The sequence below is a fragment of the Sturnira hondurensis genome, unplaced genomic scaffold (assembly GCF_014824575.4).
Source record: "Sturnira hondurensis isolate 20B ecotype Veracruz unplaced genomic scaffold, ASM1482457v3 Scaffold0019216, whole genome shotgun sequence".
Classification (NCBI taxonomy): domain Eukaryota; kingdom Metazoa; phylum Chordata; class Mammalia; order Chiroptera; family Phyllostomidae; genus Sturnira; species Sturnira hondurensis.
This window is the reverse complement of record NW_028091847.1, coordinates 5,375,870-5,400,384: the sequence shown is the minus strand read 5'-3', so window position 1 is coordinate 5,400,384 and position 24,515 is coordinate 5,375,870. Positions and strand designations below refer to the sequence as shown.

General features: G+C 37.5%; 1 protein-coding gene across 3 annotated transcripts in view; it reads left to right on the top strand.

Annotated features, from left to right (window-relative positions):
* Window positions 1-24,515, top strand: part of RPS6KC1 (ribosomal protein S6 kinase C1) — a 159,746-nt gene that overhangs the window by 17,832 nt on the left and 117,399 nt on the right. For 2 of the 3 annotated variants that reach the window (XM_037027665.1, XM_037027663.1), the window contains exons 2-4: window positions 2,259-2,294; window positions 9,268-9,388; window positions 18,270-18,385. In XM_037027665.1, the coding sequence (XP_036883560.1) occupies window positions 2,259-2,294; window positions 9,268-9,388; window positions 18,270-18,385 (273 nt within the window). Of the gene's footprint in view, window positions 1-2,258; window positions 2,295-4,411; window positions 4,527-9,267; window positions 9,389-18,269; window positions 18,386-24,515 lie in introns of all 3 variants that reach the window. The other variant, XM_037027664.1, reaches the window with a different exon arrangement.

The following is a 24,515-nucleotide window of genomic DNA, read 5'->3' as shown; positions in this document are numbered from 1 at the left end:
TTTCGTCCCACTGCATGAGAATGTGCGACCACAGTGAGCCCTCTGTCTCTGGGTTCGCCCTCTGGGGTCTGTGCGGTCCATCTCACTGTGCGAGAATGTGCGACCACGGTCAGTCTGCCACACACCCTGACTGGTTCTGGGCAACCTGCGCACCTAGGTCGGGGGATCTTTCCTGCCTGACCCAGCTCCGCTGCTGGCTTCGCCCCTCTTACCGTCCCAGTTGAACGGTTTGTTGTCGGACTTCCGTATAATTCAATTTTCTTTTCTTTGGCTGTGTCTTTGTTCTCCAAACCTTTGTTGTATTCAAAACTTGGTTGTGGGAGAAGGCACAGTGTTTCCACCTATGCCTCCATCTTGGTGGAAGTCTTCCTGAATCTTTCTGTCTGCAAAAGTGCTTCTTCCACTTCCTGATTTTGGTTGATGCGCATTTCTTTGTGAAGACAAAATGGATTTACCCGACAGGCGTTAGGGATGAGTCTCACATGGAATTTTAATCTAGGAGGGCCGGTTTAGCTGCGCCCTGGAAGACGGCTCTGTTTGGAATCAGAATCTTGAGCTCCAGCCCTGCCGTTACTGATCACGATGATCTGTGCGCTCCTGTGTGCTCTTGGGCCTTGACGGTCTCAGCCTCCCAGGCAGCATCCTTGTGATGAATGAGGGCAGGGGAGGATCCAGTGCACAGGGAGAGATAGGTACCGTACTTGTTTTCCTAAAGTTAGGATTTGCTTTTGGTGTTGACAGAGGCAGATGGGCCACAAACATTGCAGTAGCATTTCTCAGCTGTGCTCCGGATTTTAGTAGGTGTTGCACTAAATAAATACAATAATAAGTAAACAACATGAGGAAAATAAGAAGTTGAATGGCTTGATGACCTTGGGAAATACTATACATCTTCATTTTGGAGATTTGCTAGGCATAGTAATGTACATTATGTGTTTCTTTTTTAAACAAAGGTAAACTGAGTTCATCATTAATCCTTTGAGATCACTGATTTTAAAGAGTACCAGTATTCCGTGTGGCCTGGTTTGTGAAGCACTGCTTTTGGGTAATAATTTTCAAGATGACTTGACAATAGAATTTTCTCTTTCTCTATGTATACACATCTTGAGACTTCTCAAGTTATATATGTGTGTGTATACTTACTGAGCCATTGGTAGTTAATGCTTGCAATGGAAATTTGTGAACTTCCAATGAAAGATGTCACTGCTTTAAATTCCACTCTTGTGGAATTTGTTGCCTGAATTTTATGACAAAACATTGACATTCAATAAAATTACTAGATATTAGCAATCTCTATTAGGGTCAATTTAAGTAGTTTTGTGTTAGAGTTGATATTGAGATAATCTGAGGTTTCAGTTTTGTTCATTTCTAGTATGATCTTATTCTTTCCCCAGATTTCTGATTACTATTCTTATTTTTCATCAGTTTGCAGTTCCACTGAAGAGATTTACATAGTTGGAAAGAGTAGTTACTAATGGACATTTGGGCTCAACTCATGTTATCCTAGTCCTTTTGGGTTTTCGGTTTCCATTTCAGAGGTCACAGCCTTAACTTGTTTAAATGAAATTACACAGGCGGGACTACTGCGTAATCCCTTATGGTGGGTGCCCAGTGGTTGAGCTTGGTAAGGTATCTGGCGAGTGATTGTTTTTTTTAGTGTAGTAACACAGGAATCAGACCTGGAGTGGGGGAGTTAGGGGGTGGAGGGACTGAGCAAAAAGGAAAAAGGGACTCACGGGCATGGACAACAGTGTGGTGATTGCTGGGGAGGGGGAGTATGCGGGGGCTAAATGATAATGGGAAAATAGAGTAAGATTAAATAAAAATAAATAAAAGCTAAGGAAACAATAATGTCAACAAAGAAAAAAGAAATAATACAGAACAATTAGTCCCCTGTATACTTGGTCCAGATGCAGCTGGTTTTTATGCTTCTGATTTTATGGAGGCTGGGGGAGGGGTCAGACAAATCCAGTAGAATAAGGTCAAGTAAAGGTGAAGGCCTGAGGGATTCTTGTGAATTGATATGTGAACCTTAGCGTGTGGACTTTATTTCAGCCGCCTTTTTGCTTATTTTTTTAGTATACGTTTTAGATAGTGAAGTTATATAGTTGAGTTCCATGTAAGTGATACAATATGGTATTTTCTTTTCCTTTACGCAAATTGCATGTTTAATAAAAATGTTGTTGAAAGTAATTACACACATTTGAAATCTTAAACTTTGATGATGACTAGATATTTCTGTATGTGTTTTGTTTCAGGTTGTTTCACGAAGAAATCCAGAGGATGTCCAGGAGGTAACGTGCTATTCATCTGAAAATTTTATTTTATTTGTTATTGAAGAAATTGAATTTTCTGTCAGTCTTTATATTTGTGTATTTGTGTGGTGATTGTCTTCAGCTCACAAAACAATAGCAGAAGTCTCCTATTTCAGATCTATTAAGTACCTTTTAAGTTTTAGTAGGATTTAAATTATAGAAAAAAGAATTAGAGGAATTATTCAGACCTACTAAATATGTGTTAGATTTTAGTAGGTGTTAAATTATAGAAATAAGATTTTGAGGAATTGTAATGCTGTGTAGTAATGTAATAATGTTTCTGGTAGGTAACATTCATAAGATTTCAAGATTAGTTAAGAGCCCCTATTTACCTATTTCAAAATCATGATGCCTCTTTAATAAAAAAGTGAAAAGTATTTGGTAACTAGTATTAATTTTAAAGATTATAACTATAAAATTATGGATTTCTGTCTACTTCATTTTTTTATTGAGTTAACATGTTGATGTCTTAGAGAACTGCTTTGGGTGTACAAGTTTCTTTTTAAAATTTTGTACTTGGTAAGTTCTTTTGCAGATTCTTTCTCTCACTGTAAAATGATACCATTTTGTTATAGTTTTGCTTAAAACCGTGGCTCTCTGTTTGTAATTACTTTTTACTTATACACTGTTAGGAACCCTGTCTGAGGTTACTTCTTTGAACAGTTTCTGATTTACTTGCATATTAGTATTTGCTCGTTTTCTTCATTAAAATGAATTTATTTTCCAAGTACAGTGGACATGCAGTATTATGTTAGTTTCAGGTGCATAACATATTGATGAGCCATTTATATACCTTATGAAGGGATCACCCTAATTCCATTTTTACTAAGATGAGGACGTACTGTACAATGGGCATTTTTCCTACTAAAGAAACAGACACTACAAGTTGGCAGTCTTGATTCTGCAACACTGTTTTTTTTTAAATTTTAATTGTAATATCCTTAGGTGGGGTATGTGCTTTTTATTTTGCCACAAGCGCCACCACTTCTTACTGAAAAAAATCTGGCTTGATTCGTACTCATACATTGAAGTTGATGGTTTGGTTGTGGCTTGTTTGAGTATGGAGCATCAGGTGAGGAGTCTATACGGGCTCTCAGACATTACCATCTCAGTGTATCTAATATGGTACTTGTTTTTCCCCCTTATGGTTAAAAATAGTTCAGTAAAAGACACATTTTAGAAAAGATTTCTTGCGGGCCTGCGAACCACACGATCGCGGTTCGATTCCCAGTCAGGGCACATGCCTGGGTTGCAGGCCAGTTCCCAGCAGGGGACTCACGAGAGGCAACCATACATTGATGTTTCTCTCCTTCTCTCCTTCCTTTCCTCTCTAATGATAAATAAATAAAATCTTTTTTTTTAAAGATTTTTTACTTATTTATTTATCTTTAGAGGGGAAGGAGAGAGGGAGAGAAACATCAATGTATGGTTGCCTTTTGTGCGTCCCCTGCTGGTAGTTAGCCTGCAAGGAACCGGCCTGCAACCCAGGCATGTGCCCTGACTGGGAATCGAACCGCGATCGTCTGGTTCGCAGGCCCGCGCTCAATCCACTGAGCTACGCCAGCCAGGGCCTGATAAATAAATAAAATCTTTTAAAAAATAAAATAAAAACACATTTAAAAAAAAGACTTTGATAATTTAATGAAGGCACTAGGCCTGAATAGCATTAAATAAACATTTTGTTTCCTTTTCACACACACACACAAAAAAAAGAAAAGAAAAGATTTCTTGGTACTTTCCATAGGGTTTTAAGATACCTTACACCCCCTGCCCCTAATAGCCATGAAGAGAATATTGTAATATTGTGACTGTGGAAGAAATGAGTGTACGTCAACCTGTCCGTCCTTCTGAAGTGCAGTGGGAGTGACTGGCACCATGGATCGAGATGCTCTCTACTCGAGTGTCATGTGATTAGCATGAACCGTGCTTTAGGATGTAGAATTCTCTGGAATGTTAAGTGAATAGTCGATACCATGGTTTTCTGCTGTGTGAAAATTGACAACTCTGTTGAAATTGAAAGTAGGTTGTGTTTCTTTGGAATGGGCTGTGTCTGATTGCTGTGCTGTAGTTTGTAGCTTGCTGTTCCCCTTTTCCAGGGAGAATCCTGAGCCAGCCTATCATGAACTTACTCTCTGCTATTTCCTTAATCCTTTTTTTGGGGAAAACTCTTTTATAGTAACAACTGTTGGTGAACCATTCATCAGAAAACTTGTAAGTGTCCTTTAGTCAGATGATCGCATGGTCCTTTATTAGAAATGCTATAAAAAAATCAAAACATGTCTTCTATGTAGCTGGCTTCTTAAAATATAGAATAACCTGGAAATTATAACATACTTTTTACTTTATTCTCACCTGAGGACATGCTCACTGATTTTAGAGAGAGGAGAAGTAGGGGGGCAGAGAGAGAGAGAGAAGGAGAGAAACTCAGTGGGAGAGAGAAACATTGATCGGGGAGACTGAACCCACAACCCAGGCATGTGCCCTGAACAGGAATAGAACTCACAATCCTTTGGTTTACAGGGTGACGCTTCAACCTACTGAGCCACATCAGCCAGGGCATAATAATACTTTTGGTTTCCCATGTTTCATTTAAACATTGGAATTCTCATTTAGGAGAGGAATTAACCTTTGGGTTGTGTTTCCGTTTCCTTTCCTTGCACTTTCTGTCTTCATTAACTTATTCATTTAGTTATTGCTCTAGAATTTAGGCTTTACAGGGCTGCTGAGGATTGGTAGATGTATAGTTAATTTAACCAAATATAGGACTAATAATATGCTATCCTTATAAAACCAGAGAAAGTTTGCTGTTTGTTTATACATAAACACATACATACATGCATACATGCATACCTTGGCACATGTAATGTTTTCTTCCTAAGAATGCTTAAATACTAACATGGGGAAAATAATTTAAAATTGTTCAGGATAGATTCCCTCCTCTCCCCCTTACCTGTTAAACATTTCCTCTGAATTTTAGTTATTAAGAGCAGCGTGGGTGAATGGGAAGGGGGGCAACTGTGGTCCATGCGGCCTCTCCTTCAGAAAGCCCTCTAGCCGTGAATACTCACAGTGAGTAAAGACAGAGATGGAAATATGCCCTCCCCCCACCTTTTAAAAGAAGTAACCTGTGTATAGCTCTGTTTCTCTATAGCTAGTCAATTTTACTGGTGTCAGAAATGTGTCAAAGGAAAGGAAGTCCACAGCAAACAGTATGGTGGGTGATTCAGCGAGTTCTAACTACTATAGAAGAGTAAAAAGGACAAAGTTAATTGGATTGGATGGCTTTGTAAAATACAAGAGATCTAAAGGTTTTTGATATCAATAAGTGAAGTTTTCTTAATTTTTAATGTAAAAATATTTAAGGGGACTTTTTAATAAAAATTAAGCTTTTATTAAACTTGTAGTCTATATATTATGTCATTAAATTAATATTTAATTGGGGAGTTTTATATACAACTTTAATAAATAAGAAATTTCTGCAGAATTGGTTCAGTAGAGCAATAGCTATTATACGATATATATTTTTAAGATTTTATTTACTTATCTCCAGAGGGGAAGGGAAGGAGAGAGGGAGAGAAATATCAATGTATGGTTGCCTCTTGTGCGTCCCCTGCTGGGAACTGGCCTGCAACCCAGGCATGTGTCCTGACTGGGAATTGAACCGCGATCATGTGGTTTGCAGGCCCGTGCTGTTATACGATATTTTTTACAATAAGAAAATATTGATTGTTAGAGAAAATAATTTTTGCATGTATCTTTTAGGACTATATGTAGTCCAATTATAACCATAATAGTTGTTGAAGTAATGGAAGTGTGCTTCTGTTCACTCTCCCATTTTGAAGATTTTTAGAAATGTCCAAAGTTAAAGGAGTAAGAAGAAAAGGAGTCAGTGAGTGGGACATTTTGTGGTGGTTTGGTTTCCCACAGTTCCTGAGGGTTTGTATTCGCTCTTCGGTACTTAAGTTCTAAGGCTCCAGTGTTGAGAGTAAAGAACATGTGACTGAACAAATAGGACACGGTGAAGAAATGCAGATTCTCACCTTGGGGGCATGGTTCTTATTCTTGCTCTGACGACCTGTTGGTTTATTATGCCATGGTATTTTGATCATTATTTTATCTTTATTGTGATTAAATGGTTAACTTTTGCCCCTTAAATCATTGTGTGTTTATTTTACAGTGATTCAGCTAGAATACACATTTTATCTGCAGATTTGTTTTCATGAGCTATGTAGTCTTTGGAATAGCTCTCACGTCTAGTTTATCACGGCTTTAAGGATGGCATCACCTTATGTAAGGTTATTTTTATAAGCTGATTACCCATTTCCCCCTTAAGCCCTCCATGGCAGTGTGGTACTACGATAATTTGAATGTTTTTTTGTGTGTGTGGCAGAATTATGTTCATGCATCAAAGTTAAAAGCTACTGAGAAGCACAAAATATGAAAATTAAAATCAATGTAATTTCAGTGTCTGAGAACTTTGCTTTTTAAGTATTGGTTTAGCTCTCTCAGTTCTTCCTGTGTCTTTTGCGGGAATTTTTGGTTCTTTGTCCTCAACATTTGTCTCATTCACTTCCATTTTAAAATAAAGTTTCTTCTTCCATCTGTGTGCCTTCTCTCATGTCATAGTCAAGTTTCTTGAACACTTTGCACTTGGTTTTCTCTTCTTTACTTCTGGTTGGTCCCTCGGTGTTAGGGTTCCCCATCATTCTGTTGTTAGATTCCTCATCTCATCACAGATGCTGAGGTACCTTTCCCGAGTGATTGCTGTTGCTCTGATGATGCTCCAAATTAGTACAGCCTGCTTACTTCCTGCTCTTGAACCCCACACTTGTTTACCCTATGGGACATTTCCAATCAGGTGTCTCACAAGTACCTAAATCAAATGTATCTATAATTGAACTTTGCCTTTGTTTCAAAACAGCTTCTCCCTTGGCTTTTCATCTTAAGGATGAGCATCACTCTTTATCCCATTGCAAAGCCAGAATTCTAGTCTTTGTATTTGGCATCGCTGTCCTTTGAAGAACTTCATCCACGACCCCTTCTTTCTTCATTTTTGTCGGTCTAATCACTGTTTCCCTTCAGGTTGCTCAACTAAGATCATCCTTTCTATAAAGCTGCTGTCTTGTGACATGCTTACTGTGTTCGCTGAGTCTTGCTGACTAGACTGGAACTCCTTGAGGGCAGGGATCCTGCCTCTCGGTTCTTCATCCTTCGTGCCAGCACAGTGCCCGACACAGAGTGGGGCCATGGACATGCTTGTCTGGGTGACTTTTTGGTGTTGAGCAAATGAATAAAAGGAAGCCTCGGGAGAGTAGTTTACTTAAGTTAGTTCATATTACAGTCTGACTAGTGCCCTAGGGTTACACCTGTGTTAGAAATAAGGAACTTATTAATCATGGTAGAATTTTGGATAGTTTGGTGAAGAATTTCATATGCACAAAGAGTAGATTTTTGACAAGAGTCTTAAAACTTTGCTTATTAACATTGCACTCTAATATTGAGTTTGTTAGAAGTGAGGTAGGTCGGTTTTTTAGCAAAAGCCCCAATGTATGAGGTGACACAATTTAAAACTCAGTTTTACTCATTTCGTGGCGATATCCAGGTAACATTCAAGTCCTCTTCCTAGACCACTGCTGTCTGAACAGCTTCGCATTTTAATTGGAAATTATTGGAAAATGATTTTTCTCTTGATTTTTTTCCTTCAGTGGTAGGTTGGTTCATTAATAAATGTGAGGCCATTTAAACTGCTGTTGTATTCTGATTTGTGAGGATTCAGTGATCCGAATGTTCCCTGGCTCCTAAGTATAATACTTCACTATGACTAGTGTGAGTAAGGAACTGATCCTTTTTTTTAGTTTATGTAAACATTTATTTGACCACAGTGTGGTCAACATATATATAAAGTGATAAAGTAGTATATAAAGTAATACTATTACATATGATACAGTTGCAATCTAAATGAAATGTAGGTTTTATTCAGTTGCACAGTTGGCTGGTGTATCTCCTGGGTAATGTGATGTGCAACAAATCAGAGTGAGGGGCAGAGGAGTCGGGTAAGCAGGGTGATTTTTAATCAGAACTGTGAACTTGAGTTACCCCCCACACTGCTGGGGAATATGGAATGTATCAACTGAGATTTTAACTGAAAATGCAAAACTGTAACAAAGCCAAATGTGCAGCCCTTTCTATAAATACTCCATATCCAGTTGAAAAAAATACCCTTTTCTTTTATAAAGTTTTTTTTCTAATTTAATCTGAATGAGGTTAAACAATAACCTTGTTCTTATTTAGAACTAAACATGGTAAATTTACTTTTTTACATGTTGTATAACCCAGATGATTGTTGTTTGTGAAATATGCTAGTTTTAATGGTATTCTGATCAGGATTCACCTTCTCCCAGAATCTTATTACTGTTTTCAGTTGAAATTTATGAAATTAAGAAGTTCATGTTAATTACTTTCTATATAGCTATTGTTTCTTCTGAGTTATGCACTTTGTATATCCTTTTAGGCAAATGCTGAGTAGGTACTTTGTATTTAAAATCATCTAAATGAAATATTTTTGTTTGTAAATACTATGTTTTTTAGACAGAATATGTATTTTGATACCTAGCTCATTTCCATGGCCAATAGTAATTGGCTTTTGAAGAGGTTAAGTGACATTTTAGGTAGGACAGACCTTCTTTGTTGGATATTTTTGAATGTTTTTCCAGTATGAAGGAAACAGTGCTTGTTCACAATGAAATTTAAAAATCAAGACAGGAAAAGTTGCTGTTTTATACTTTTAAAGTAAATGGTAGTTAATTTTACATAGTTAACCATATTGGTTAGAGCATATACTTGTTTGCCTTTGCATGATCATTTTGAGCACTTTTTAATGAAATGATTATGATTAGATAACTGAACCTAAATAGTTTTACTATGATATACACATTTGATTTTTTTCTCTCAGATAATCATATGGAAGAGATACAGCGACTTTAAGAAACTACACAAAGAACTATGGCAAATTCACAAAAACTTATTCCGACATTCAGAATTATTTCCTCCATTTGCAAAAGGAATAGTGTTTGGTAAGTGACTATATTTAGCAAAAGGAATAGTGTTTGGTAAGTGACTATATTTAATCTCTGCTTTTGAAACGTGATGATTAGCTAACTATGCGTATATGCCAAACCTTGAAATTGTGTTCCAGAAAGTCAGAAGCCCCCTTTTTTTATTACAGTCAGTTCGTGTCCTGCAGCATCAAGCATGAAGTGGTTTTCCGTGTTCTAGGTGCAGTTTTGCTAACTCAGCATGCACTTATCTTCCGTCCAATAGCAACACAGCAACAACAGGTCTGACCAATCAGGGAAAACAACGTGCGAGAACATAAGAAAGATGATGTTGAATTAGACTTCTAGATCTTAATTTTTTTATTTTTTAAAAATTTTATTTATTTATCTTGAGAGAGGAAGGGAAGGAGAAAGGGAGAGAAATATCAATGTATGGTTGCCTCTTGTGCGTCTCCTGCTGGGAACTGGCCTGCAACCCAGGCATGTGCCCTGACTGGGAATTGAACTGCGATCCTTTGGTTCACAGGCCCACGCTCAGCTCAATCTACTAAGCTACACCAGCCAGGGCTGCGGTTATTTTATTTTATTTTTTTAAAGATTTTATTTATTTATATTTCAGAGGGGAAGGGAAGGAGAGAGGGAGAGAAATATCAATGTATGGTTGCCTCTTGTGAGTCCCCTGCTGGGAACTGGCCTGCAACCCAGGCATGTGCCCTGACTGGGATCAAACCGCGATCGTGTGGTTCGCAGGCCTGCGTTCAATCCACTGAGCTACGCCAGCCAGGGCCAATTTTTTGATTTTTAATGTCTATGCTTTGTATGTGTCTTGCAAATGTTGACCCATTTATTATATAATATCAAAAATTGTTAATATCACAGATCTCTAAAGGAAATTTTTTAAACACCAAATTATAACTATTCGGACTTGAATGGCAAGACTGAATGGGCCGACTTGGATAGACAGTTATCCAAATCCGAATAGTTATAGTTTGTTTTTTTTCCCCCACAGACTTAAAAAAAATAAATGGTCTCAAGGGCCAAGATTTAATCAATAAAGTTAATAAATTTTCTGCTTCATCAAGGACATTCTTAAGTGAAACTGTCACCTAAGACAATGTTAACATGAGTGATTGGCTGTAGGAATATGCCGGTTACTAGTGAGTGTAGTTTGGAGCCGTTGCAGTGGTTCCTGCCGGGAGGCCCGCGGTTTCCCGGCTATTGGCTGTAGATGATCAGTCAGATGGCAGTGCGGGGAGTAATGCGACTGCTGTCTTACTGCTGTGAAAATGGTCTCGACCTGGTGGGTCTCTTAGAAGGCCTTTGGGGGACCCTCAGCAGTCTGTGCCTTATGTTTTGAGAACACAGAAGCGTACACACACACATTTATACACATGTATGCACATACACATGGGTATTCCTTGCAGCATTTTCAGTAGAAGAATACTGAGAATAAACTGAATTTTCTCAATATGTCATTGTATTCGTGTGCTGTAATTTAGCCAGTTCATAGAATTCCTTAGGTATTTGACACATACTGCTATGGAAATGTGTCCAAGGCTTATTTTTAAGATACAGGAAACAAATACAGGAAACAAATAAAAAATATCTTATTTTTAAGATACAGGAAACAAAAAACAAGTTTGGTAAGACCCCTTCTGTGTTTAAGTAGACATACATGTTTGTGTGAAGGTGTTACCTGCACATGTTTGTATAAAGTGTAAAACCTCTGCACCATGGGAGGAGGGCTGTTTTTACTTTTTACCTTAAATGCTCTGTACTGTAGAATTTAACTTTGCACATGTATCTTAATTAATGTTGGAAGATATGCATCCTGGCTTTTACTTATTTTTAAATATTTTATTGTTTATGCTATTATGGTTGTCCCAGTTTTTCCCCCTTTGCCCCTCTCCACCCAGCCTGCCCCCTTCCCACAGTCAGTGCCCACATGGCTCATGTCCATGGGTCACGCATGTGTGTTGTTTGACTTGTTTCCTCCCCTTCTTCCAACTGGTTGCCACCTTCCCCTCCCCTCTTACACCTGTCGGTCTGTTCCATGTTTCCATGCCTTTGGTTCTGTTTTGCTGGTTAGTTTATTTTGTTCATTACATTCCACTTATGAGTGAGGTCATAGAATATTTGTCTTTTATTGACTGGCTTATTTCACTTAGTATAGTAATCTCCAATTCCATCCATGCTGTCGCAAAAAGTAAGAATTCTTTCTTTTTTACTGCTGTGTAGTATTCCATTGTGTGAATGTGCCACAGCTTTTGTATCCACTCATTTACTGCTGGGCACTTGGGCTGTTTCCAGCACTAGGCTGTTGTGAGTAATGCTGCTATGAACACAGGGTGTGTATATGCTCTTGACTTGGTGTTTCAGGGTATATTCCCAGAAGTGAACTTACTGGGTCAAAAGGCAGTTCAGTTTTTTTTTTTTTATGAGGAAACTCCATGATGTTTTCCACAGTGGCCATACCAGTCTGCATTCCCACCAACAGTGCACTAGGGTTCCCTTTTCTCCACAGCCTTGCCAGCACTGGCTGTTTGTTGATCTCTGTGACAGCCATTCTGACAGGAGTGAGGTGATATCACGTTCTGGTTTTAATTTGCATCTCTCTGGTGCACAGCCTGGCTTTTAAAACAATGAGCTTGTCACTGAGTGAAAGGGGGTGGCTTCCAAATTGGTTCTTCGCTGTTACTGTCTGTTGCTGATGGATTATCTTCAACTTTCCTCCTCATTCTTACATATTATAGAGTGGAAGTTTCTTATTAATCTTAGTAAGTAGCAATTTATCACTCTCAGTAAATGGTACAGCCCATTTGTAATACTTGATAACCGCAGTGAACCCTGCAGGCAGCAGCTGTGGTTGTGTGGAGGGAATTCTTGGTCAATCATCTGTCTTTTTAGGTACGCTCACATTTTTAGTTTGTAAGCCTCAGCAGCAAAAGAGTCCTGTTTTAGTGGGTTGGCCAAAAAGTTCATTCCTTTTTTTCTGTAAGATGGCTCTGCTAGTGCCTAGTTGTCCTCAACATTATTTGAAACAATTTTGTTAGATTGTATTGTTACAGCTGTCATTTCAGCTTGCATTAAAAACATCAAAATCAGTGCATTTTTGTGTAGCCATTTTAATTTTGAAGATGGATGAAAATATGCAACATTTTCAGCATATTATGCTTTATTATTTCAAGAAAGGTAAAAATGTAACTGAAATGCAAAAAGATATGTGCAGTGTGTGGAGAACGTGCTGTGACCGAACGTGTCAGAAGTGGCTTGCGAAGTTTCGTGCTGGAGATTTCTCGCTGGACAGTGCTCCATGGTTGGGTAGACCAGTTGAAGCTGATAGTGATCAAATCAAGACGTTAATTGAGAGCATTCAACGTTCTACCATGCGGGAGATAGCCAACATACTCAAATTATCCAAATCAATAAAATGATTGGTGCAAATGAAAAATGTGTCTTTTATTGTGTGGAAAAACTGTGTGGACTTTTTGGGCAACCTGACTATTTGCAGAACCTGCAGATGTGCAGTTACTGTTGTCGTGTTACTGTGGGAAGACCCTGCCTTTGGGAATCAGAGAGGTTTAGGCCCAGTCTTTTACCCACTGTTTACCAGTCTCATGATCTTACACAAATTGACATCTGAGGCTTTTTTTGTTGCTGGCAGCATAGGGATAACGCATCCCTTTCGTGAGGATTATGTCTGTAGTGCGTGTCAGCTCAGTGCTTGGCACAGACCAGCCATCTCGAGCTGTATCACGTGTTGCTCAGTTTACCATCCCTCTGACCACTTTCTCTCTCGTGTCTCTTTCTTGACTGTTGCACTGCTCCGCCTTTCAGACTTCGAGATGACTCTTCTAGGAAGTTTTCTGAGTTTCCTTTAGACTGAGTTGTTTCCCCTTCCAATTCTCCTTCTTACCAGTATAGCAACTAACTCATTTTCCTTAAGTTGTTTTAATTTGCAAAATTTTCAAATGTACAGGAAAAACCAAAAGAATAATATAATGAACACTTAATACCTTTTGTCCAAGTTCACAGATTGTTAACAATTTGCCACGTTTGTTTGTAATGTCCATGTGTGTATCTCATTATTTTCCTGGAACGTTTGAGAGTAAGTTGCAGAGGTTGTGACATTTTACCCCCACTTCCCGTATTTTGCCAATATCCACAATTACCATATCACTCAAGAAATTTAACATCGATACGATAGTATTATCAAATGTTTATTCTGCATTCACATTTTCCCAGCTGTCCTAAAAATATCCCTTTCAGATTTCTTTTGTATCCAGGATCATGCTTCTAGGTCTGTTTCTTTAAGTTAGAGTATTTCTTGTGTGTTTTTTTTTCCTTCCATGTCATTGACACAAGGGTGTAAGACAGTTGTTTTGTGGGTTTCACAATCTCAGTCTGGTTGTTTTCTCATGATGAGGTCCTTTTTTTTTGTTGTCGTCATCTCTCTTTTCACACTATGATTTCCTGTGAGAAAGAGAAAGCAGCTCTGACATCTGAGAAAGAGCTGGCCTACACTGCCTGGACCCCGACATCACCGAGAGTTGACCTGGCATTCACACTGGGCTGTGTTACCCTCCTGTTGAGCCTAAACTGTTTACAGCCCACGGCCACTAGACAAGGCCACTGAGTGTCCTTGGATGGAGACACAGACACAATCAGTGTGATCGTGTCTGAACACAGACAAAAGCATGACCTTTGCTAAAGTCACAAAAGCGATCACGTGTGTTTTCATCCTGGCTGCCATGAGTGACACAGCTTCGCTGTAAGTCACAGTCTTGGTGTGTCTTCATTTTTCTTGCCTCACAGTAAGAGGTATCAAATCATAGAATTAGGTAGAATTCGTAAAATCACGGAATTACCCCTGACCCCCTTCCTGACAGCATCTAAACCAGGGCAGAGCGTGCCTCTGAGCCTTTCCCAGAGGCCCCAGCACAAGCCCAAGCCCTGCGAGTCCTCTCTATAGCTTCTTAGTGGGATGCCCTGGAGTTCCCAGTACTGTACAGTGTCCCTGCTTGCAAGGAGTAATAGCTCCAGCTTGTTTAACCAGGAGGTGTGTTCTGGGTGCTGCCGGCTATAGGGAATTCACACCTGAGAACTTGGGCCTCTTTTTCTCTTTTTACTCTGAAGGAAGTTTTGATACAGTTAAGAATCAGTATCAAGCTTTTCTGGCTAGTTTCTTACTGGTTAAGGATACCTTTCAGTTCTGTGTAACCGGTTTTTGATCATTGTCATTGTCATTCAAAATAATTGTAAGCTCTGTTTTCTAGGAATTGTTATATGTAATTAAAAACAACAACAAAAAAGAAGATCGCAAAGGCAGCTTATAAGTCAGAGAGACTTTATTTCTAACGATTTACCGATTTTGTTAGAGTGTTTTAACATTTTTTTATCTGCCCCCAGCTTTTAATGCAATGTTATCAAGTAACTGGGAGTAGTAGAATAGCTTATTAGTAATATATACACACAAATAATACAATACATAATACCACAACTTTCTCAGGAAAATTTGTTTTGCATATTCTATTATAAATTTTGTATTATTTTTCTATTATGTTCACAGGACAATAAACATTGACCGTGTGAATGGAAATTTAAAGCACCTATTTGAGATTTCTCGTTGTTGTTGCCCTAAGGGGTTAACAACTAGAGAAGAGCTACTGGAGTGTTGTCCACCATTAGGATGGCTAGACAACAGTTGTTGCCACCTGTTAGTTTACTTTTAAAATTAGGTGGTTTGTTAGCTGTATTAGGGCCAGTAGTTAGTGCATTACAGTTCATCTACTGTCTTCGTTTATGCTGCCAATACTATTTTTTTTTGTTATTCTGAAGTATCCTAGTAAGAAAGAAGTGAGCATGCTATTTCATCAAATTTGTTTTGATGATAGAATACAGTGTCATTGAACCTTTTAATGCACGAGCCTTTGTTTTCAGCTGTGGCCCACTCTGAGAAATGTCGTCGTTCATCTCCACCTGTCCGGGTTTAGTGGCATGGACATGTGCACATCAGTAGAGGTACAACAGAGACATGCTTCTGCGTGTGTCTCCTGTTTAGAGGTTGATGCGCTCTTTGCCTTGTCGTGTTGGTCCCCATTAATGGGGGAGATGGGATGAGTCATTGATCACATGTGGATTAAAGCTCCCAAATTTTATGTATTTGTTTTCGCTAGTAAATAAGATTTTTAAGGGTGTTACCCAATATTAGGAAGCTTTTTATTAAAAATTTTCAGTAAGTAGTTATGCCTTTAAACAGAATATTATGGATTGGAATGTAATATAATGTGTGTATTTTCTGGGCTTCTGTTCTGAGATTTTAGATGTTCACTGGAATTTACCCTTTTGTTTAAATGATAAATATTCTGCACAGTAATTATAAGCACCAGTGTATATTTAATTTCCTATTTAGGAAAGAGGAATGATGAACACTTAGCTGTCATGTTAACTGTTTTGGTCAGTGGATTTTCTCCAAGACTGAATAACAGACTGTTTTGGGGCTGAGTATTTGCTCTATGGGTTGGGGTTTTGGTTTCCAGATAATATAATTAACTGATAGGTCATTTTAGATGTGCTTTTTTCCTTGGGATAACTGAGTTTAATTGCATTGCTGCCTATAAACTGGTAACTAATATAAAAGCAGATACAGCACAATGGATCATAGCAGGTTTGGTTACGTGTGACAAAATGGAAAGCCAGATAGACGTCAGTTTCATTTTCATGGTGTAGGATCTGGCGGTAGCCTCAGGTGTGGTGGTTCCAGCATAATGGGGAATCTAAGCTCCTACCTTATTGCTCTGTCATCTTTTATCTTCCACTTCATAATCCTTCTTGGAAGTGGAAAAGGAGAAAGAAGACAAGGGAGTGGGGAGAAGGAATATATTGGTCGTCTCTTAAAGAGATTTCTGGGAATCTGCAATATAACTTTGGTTTATATGTTATTGGCCTGAACTTAATCCATGTCCACATGCAACTGCAAGGCAAGCTGGGAATCACAGCCTGTTTTTTTCCCGGACTGCTATGCACCTAGTTAGAAATTGGGGGTTCTTTTACTCAGGAATAAGGTTAGAACAGATACTGATATAGCAACTGGCCACTGATGTCATAGAAAAGAAAACAATCTAGTGGATGTTTCAAATCCTCAAGTTGTCTGCCACTTACCTGCTAACTTTTGCCAGGTCCTGGGCTCTTTGAGGATGCTGGTAAAAGTTACGAACCCTTTCCCTGAAAATGTGCCTGTGGACATACACACAGAATTTCACAGGGTTGTTGTCTCTGACACCCATGCATTAGGACTTGGGAGGTGTTTGTGGACCCACGGGTAAGACTTTTTTTAATTGCTTCATTAATTTATTTGATAGGTATTTAAGAAACACGTACCATGAGCTAGGCATTGTAGTTGGTGCTGGGAATATGATGGTGGTCAAGATAAATACAACCCCTGCCCTCAAGGGGGTCACAGCTAACAGGAATGGCAGAGGAAACAATGATCAAAATAAGCACACTCTTGGAGAATCCTAGGAGCTGCAGGCGTCCACAGGGGAAGACTTAATATATTACGAGAGGATGCGGAGGGTATTCCCAGGAAGATTTTTTACTAGTGACAGCGACTCTTCTAGGACAGACTCTTCCACGTAAAACAGTTACTTTTGTTACGAGAGTTTTTCTAAGTTTTCATTATTCACTCATGCAGTCAACACATGTTTATTAGCATCTTGTGTATGCTGGATACTATGCTGGTACTTGAAGATGCAACAACACTGTGATTAATATTTTAAGTGCTTGCTATGTGCCTGGCATAGAACTGAGAGCCTTAAGTACACTCTTCATTTTCTTCATTTTATGAAGTAGGAGATAATCTGCCTAAGATTTTGTAGCTAGTGAATGATAGTGCTAGTGTTTGGATCTAGGTCTAACTCTACGACCGTTCTTTTCCATTACCACGAAGTAGACATTTCACCATAAGCATGAGACACATTGAGCTGAGGTATTTAGTGGTTCAGTTTCAACTATTGCCTTGGGTAATAAAGCTGGGAATCTCTTTGTGCCTGTGTTCTGTTAACATTTTGCAAAGCTACTAAAAATGTTTAAGAATGTGATGATGCTACTCTTAAATTTGTATTTTTAAAGCATATTGACATCACTACTCTTCAATTTGCATTTTTTAAACCTATATTGCCATCAGTATGATACATGCATGTGGCAAATGCCAGCTGGTAGTCTGGTTATGATTTGAGAGTAGTAACAATGGTCACATTTGAAAATGGCTTACCAGCCTTCAAATTGTATGGAGTATTTAAATGTTCTTGGAAAACCCGCCTTTCCGTCACCTTGTAAAACAGTGTGCTGTGGGGCCGGGTGTTCTTTTTGCTCACAAGCACTCTCATGTGCTGACAGCATCACCCATGGAATTCAGCTTAAAGAGCTTTTTGCTTCCAACTGAGGTTTTTGACCCCATTGATATACAGATGTTCTCATAATTTCCTCTCTTCAATTCCTTCATAAATAAAAAAGCGTGAAAGGGAAAATTATCAGTAATTACAGTCTTAAATTACTATAGAAAGCCATTTGAGTTCTTTACAATTCTCTTTTCAACTTCAGTTTTAGGTCATCAGCTTCTTAAATGGTAAGTTTCTTGTATGGACAGGCCGCAGATGATGACGGCGCCGTCCATTTGAGTCGAAATCTCTGCCTCTTGTTTTATCAGGAGCGCTGTTTTCTCTGCTGGCGGGAGTGCCGCTTCCAGGGGTGGAGGCTAGGTTTGACCTTAGGAGGCTGCGAGATGAGCGCAGCAAGTGAGCAGGGACAGGTCTGCTGCTGCTTTCTGCCCGTGACCGAAAATCGTCCGGACCAGGTGTGCGAGCTTTCTGCATTTGTGCTGATTCTCGTCTCGTTCTAGGACGGTTCGACGAGACCGTCATTGAGGAGAGGAGGCAGCGTGCGGAAGACCTGCTGCAGTTCTCTGCCAACATCCCCGCTCTTTATAACAGTACACAGCTTGCAGAGTTTTTCAAGGTCTGGAGGTCTTTCTGAAATGCTTTGTATTTTATTAAATACCTGTGTTTTCTGCCATGTAGTAAAACAAGCTTCAAGTTTTTTTTTAAAGTAGAAAATGTCATTTACTTCTGAATTTCATTATTCACTAGAATAAGTATTAGTTTGATTACAGTGTCTATGGCATATCTTTTTTGTGTGCAGAAATATGTAAGATTTTTGGATTCATAAAATTTTAAAAATTGATGCAGAGGATTAGAGATTATATGATTCACTCTATCATAATTGAAATACATTAAAAATAATTTTAAGAATCATGAAACTCCAGTAGTTATCTTCACTTTTTGAGGTATCTTTTAGTGGTTGACTTTTTGGGGGGAGTAGAAACCACTATAAGTCTATTTATACTTTATGTCATTGTACTAATTTATTCAAAGATAGAACAAAAATAGTTACACACAATTTTAGAGAGGTAAGTTAGTACCAATTGTATTACCAGAGATCATTGAATATTTGTGTATTAAGTTTCTTGACATGTAATGCCTTCATTCTGAGTTCTTTGTAATTTTTAATAATTTTAAAATTTATTTTCAACCGAACGTTGTGCAGGTTGTCAGTTGATATCATTGTTTTTAATGAGCACAATTTTCCTGTTGTATTTAGGCTTCTAAAAAAAAGCTAGGAGATTGTGTCATAATTGTTCTTTTCCTTTAAGTAAAATTCTACTCATTTGTATAGAAGTAATTTCTTAGAACATATAGCCAATAAGGTACACAAATAGTGGGGTTCTTAATTTTCCTGATACTAGTAGACCTAATATGACCTGTTTTAGTTACTAAAAAATCTGATCTTTTCAAAGATATTACTACAGACTTATGAAGTACACAATAGAAATAGAAATAGAAATAGAAAAGTTTACAGTAACAATGAGATTCCTGCTGATTGACTTTGTTGATTAATTTTTGTTACTCCGTAGACTAGGCCAAGATGATGAATTTGGCTTTGCTTGTAACTATAATGTAGATCTTTGGGGCCAGAGGCCAAGTCAGAATGATACAATATTGAGCTCTTTGCTATTTTTAGGTACAGTGTAACTAATGTGGCATTTATGCTTATAGAAAAAGGCAACATTACTAAGCAAGGAGAATACTGCTTTATAGAAATTGTGAAGGGCAAGACATACAACTTAACACATGTCAAGGGATAAAAAATTCAGTCTAGGGCAGTGATTTTCAACCTTTTCATCTCGTGGCACACACAAACTAACTACTAACATTCTGTGGCACAACAAAAACTATATTATTATTTTTTTTGCTGGTCTGACAAAAATAAATAGGTATAATTTTGATTTATTCATTCAACTGGACAGCTATTGTTTTGTTGATTGTTGTAAATTTTTTTTTTTTTTTTTTTACTATCTAAGGGAAAGAGGTCAGTGCCCCTGGCTAAGTAGTCAGGTCCTGCAGGTTTTAAAAATTCTTGTGGCACACCAGTGTGCCTCTTGCAGCTCATTGGCTGAAAATTGCTGGTCTAGGGACATAGAAGTCAGATCATAGACTTTGTACAGTTTAAATAAAAGTATGTATTTATTATCTTTCTTCTGGATCTGGGAATTTGTGATTTGTAACTGCTGCTGGAAGACGCTTATTTCTAGGCTTTGTGAAATGAGAAACAAAAGAAGAGGAAGGAAAGCTGGGAAAGTGAAGCTAATTCTCTACCCAGAGATAGTCCTGATAGTTCCTTGGCCAGAACTGGGTCACAGGATAATCCTTAAACTCAGAGAAGTCTGGGCAGGTGACTCTTTCAGCTAAGTTTTGATGTGGAGAAAGGTATGGAGGGGAGGTTTTTGGGTAGCCACACCACAGGGTATGCTATAATAATATAGTTTTTTTCTTTGTAGAAACACTCATGAGTATCACATGCAAATAACCATATAGCCACTTGATTTGAATTTTTAAAAACATATACAAGAGTAGAAGGAATAGCGTAATGAGCCTCCATTATTCACTACTCAGCTGCAAAAATTACCAGTGTGTAGCCAAAAATTTTCATCTGTTGATTGAAATTCAAAGTTATTGGCATAAAAGTGTTTTAATTTCGGTAGAGATGGTAGTAATGTCCGTCTTTCATTTATGATTTTGGTAACTTGTATCTTGTCTATTTTTTTCTTAGTGTAGCTAAAAGTTTGATATTTTTGTTGATCTCTTCAAAGGACCAGCTTGGTTTTATTGATTTTTCTCTATATTTCTGTTTCATTTCATTGATTTATACTCTGAACTTTATTTCCTTCCTTTTGCTTCCTTTGATTTACTTTGCTCTTTATCTAATTCTTTAACTCCTTAAAGTAGAAGCTTATGTTACTGATTTGAAATGGTTTTTCTTGTCTGATCTAAGCATTTACACCTAGAAATAGCCTTCAGTACTACTTGAGTCTCAAGTCCCTTAAATTTCTATGTTTTGTTTTCATTTTTATTCAGTTCAGCATATTTTCTGGTTTCTTTTGTGTGTTTTTTTGTTGTTGTTGATCCATTGGTTATTTAGGAATATGTTCTTTATTTTCCAAATGTCCATGGATTTTCTCAAGTTTAGTCTATTGTTGATTTCTAATTTTGTTTTCTTGCATTTGTGGTCATATGTTGTATAATTTCAATCCTTTTAAATTTATTGAGACCTGATTTATTTCTTAGTGTATGACCTGCCCTGGAGAATGTCCCACGTGTGCTTGAAAGCTGTATGCATGTGTTCTGATGTCAGGTGGCGTTTCATAAATGTCAGTTACTTCAAGTTAGTTGATCATTACATCAACTGTTTGCTGTTTGTCTTTGATATCCTTGCTAATTTTCTAATTCTCTCAATTACTAAGAGTGAGGTATTGAAATCTTCGATTGCTATTGTGGAATTTATTTCTTCTTGCAGTTATGTAAATTTCTACTTTACTTTGGGGTTCTGTTGGCACATACATGTATGTTTATAATGGATATGTCTTCCTGATGAATTTATTTGCTTAGTCTTATGCAGTGTCTCTCTTTGCTTCTAGTAATATTTATTAAAGGCTTTGTGTGATTTTCATATGGCCACTCTAGGTCTCTTACAGTCCCTATTTGCATGGTACCTTTTTTCATTCTTTCTCTTTCAGTGTGTTTGTGTTTTGAATAAAGTGTATCTCTTACTTGCACTATATAGTTTGGTCTTATTTTTTTAATCCAGTCAGAAAATTGCTGTTGTTGATTGGAGTACTTAGTCATTTCATACTTAAAGTAATTATTGATATGATTGAATTTGTCTGCCATTTTGCTCTTTGTTTTCTCCTATATTTTTGTTTTTCTTTTATGCCACCTTTTGTATTAAATAGATGATGATTGTTGTATCATTTAAATTCTATTTTTATGAGTTGTGTTTGTTAAGTTATTGCTTGCTCTAGGGAGTAAAACATGCATTTTAATTTATGACAATTTGCTTAAGATTAATACTGACTTAATTTCAGCGAAATGTAGAAAGTTTGCTTCATAAAGTTTGACTTACTCTCCAGCTGTTGCGTAAAGTTTGACTTACTCTCCAGCTGTTGCGTTTTATCATCTGTGTACCTTAAACATATTGGAAACACAACAATGTAGTGTTATCGTCTGATTTTTTTAAGAAGTTAGAAGGAAAAGCAAGAACATATACTTATATAATCTCTTTTTACCTTAAAATAGTGTTTATTAAAAAACATTAGGGAACATAAGATATGTAACATAAAATAATATGTATAAATCTAATGTACACAAAATGATAATACAGTTTTCAAGAACATATTTGTAAAAGGAAATGAAATAACAAACAAGATAGGACCTTCCTTGGACCTGTATAGTCTTTTATATTTCCCTCAGTATTACCTTTTTTTTTAGTATTCAAGTAGATTTCTCTGTTCAAGTAGATTTGAATTGCCTACAGTTGTCATTTTCTTTCAGCTTCGATTTTGTTTCCTTTTTTTATGTTTTAGACAGGTTTGCCAGCAACAGATTCTCTCAGTCTTTATCTGGAAATGTTTTTGTTTCAACTCTTTATTAAAAAATTATTGATTTTAGACAAGAAAGGGGGAGGGACGGAGGGAGGGAGGAAGAGAGAGAGAGAGAGAAACATTGATATGTTGTTCACTTATGAATGCATTGATTGGTTAATTCTTGTATGTGCCCTGACTGGGGATCGAACCCACGTACCTTGCTGTATCAGGGTGACACTTCAGCCAACTAAGCTACCCTGCTAGGGCACCCTTCATTTTTAAAGGATAGTGTTGCTGGATATATGATATTATTGACAGTATTTCTTTTAGTTCTTTGAATTTGTTATTCCACTGCCTGTTGTCTTTCATTGTTTTTATGAGAAGTCAGCTGTTAATTGTACTGTGGTTCCTCTGTGTCTTTTTTTTATTACTTCCTTCATAATTTAGACTTGTCTTTCAACAGTGTTAGTCTAGGTGTTGGTCTCTTTCTGTTTATCCTATATGAGGTTTAATTTATCTTGTGTTTGTAGATGTAAGGTTTTTTTGTTGTCAGGTTTTGGGAGGTTTCGGCCTTCATCTCTTCAAATATTTATTTTCTCTCCTTTTCTTTTACATCGGATATTGCCATTACATGTAAACAGTTGGTATACTTGATATTATCCCATGTTTCTCTTGGTTCTTTTTATTATTATTTGGTCTTTTCCCCCTGTGATCTTCAGATCGGAAGTTTCTGATGATCTTCAAGTTCATTGGTTATTCTTTCTCAGATCTGTTGTTGAACTCCTAGTGAATTTGAAAGTTTTGTTATAATACGTTTCAATTCCAGAATTTCCATCTGGTTCTTTTTTTCCCCCTAAGTTGAGATTAATTGATATCATGTAAAATTCATCAATTTTAAGTGTACAGTTTAATGGTTTTTAGTGTATACACCAGTTAATGCAACCAATATCACTACTTGATTCAGGACATTTTCATCACCTCATAAAGAAACCTCATATACATTAGCACTGACTTCCCACATGCCCCAACCCTGAGCAACCCCAGACCTACTGTCCATAGTGATGGATTTGCCTATTCTGGGCATTTCATATGAATGGAATCATACAATATGTGGCGTTTTGCGTCCGGCTTCTTTCACAGAGCTTAGTATTTTCCACATTCATCTATGTTGTAGCATGTCAGTACTTTTTCTTTTGTGGCTGAATAGTATTCCATCAAATGGATATGAATATACCACATTGTATTTATCCGTTCATCATTTGGTGGACAATTGGGTTGTCTCCATTTTTGGTTCTGTGATAATGCTTCATTTTCATTTTTTTAATAGTATCTATATTTGCTTTCAAGAGCCATAGAATTATACTTTTTTAAAATTCTTTAATCATGATTTCCTTCAGCTATTCGAACCTGTTTATAAATAGCTGCTTTGAAGTCTTTGCCTTCTAAGTCTAACATTTTTGCCCTCTCAGAATTAGTTTATTTTTTTAATTTATTTTATTTTATTTTTATTTTTTAAATTATATATTTTATTGATTATACCATTACACTTGTTCTATTCCCCCCTTCATTCCCCTCCACCCGCACACCCCCTCCCCCACCATTCTCCCTCCCTTAGTTTATAACCACGTGTCTCAAGTTCTTTAGATTCTGTATTTCCCCTACTATTCTTGCCCTCCCCCTATCTATTTTCTGCCTACTGTCTATGCTGTTTTCTGTACCTTCTCCCCCCTTCTCCTCCTCCCGCTCCCCTGTTGCTAACCCTCCATGTGTTCTTCATTTCTATGGTTCCACTCCTGATCTAGCTGTCCTCTTGGTTTGCTTTTGTTTTAGGTGTGGTTGTTAGTAACTGTGAGTTTGCTGTCCTTTCTCTGTTCATATTTTTCATCTTCTTTTTCTTATATAAGTCCCTTTAGCATTTCATATAATAAGGGCTTGGTGATGATGAACTCCTTGAATTTGACCTTATCTGAGAAGCATTTTATCTGCCCTTCCAATTCTAAATGAAAGCTTTGCTGGATACAGCAATCTTGGCTGTAGGTCTTTGGATATCATGACTTGGAATACTTCTTTCCAGCCCCTTCTTGCCTGTAAGGTCTCTTTTGAGAAATCCGCTAACAGTCTGATGGGTACTCTTTTGTAGGTGACTGTCCCCTTATGTCTTGCTGCTTC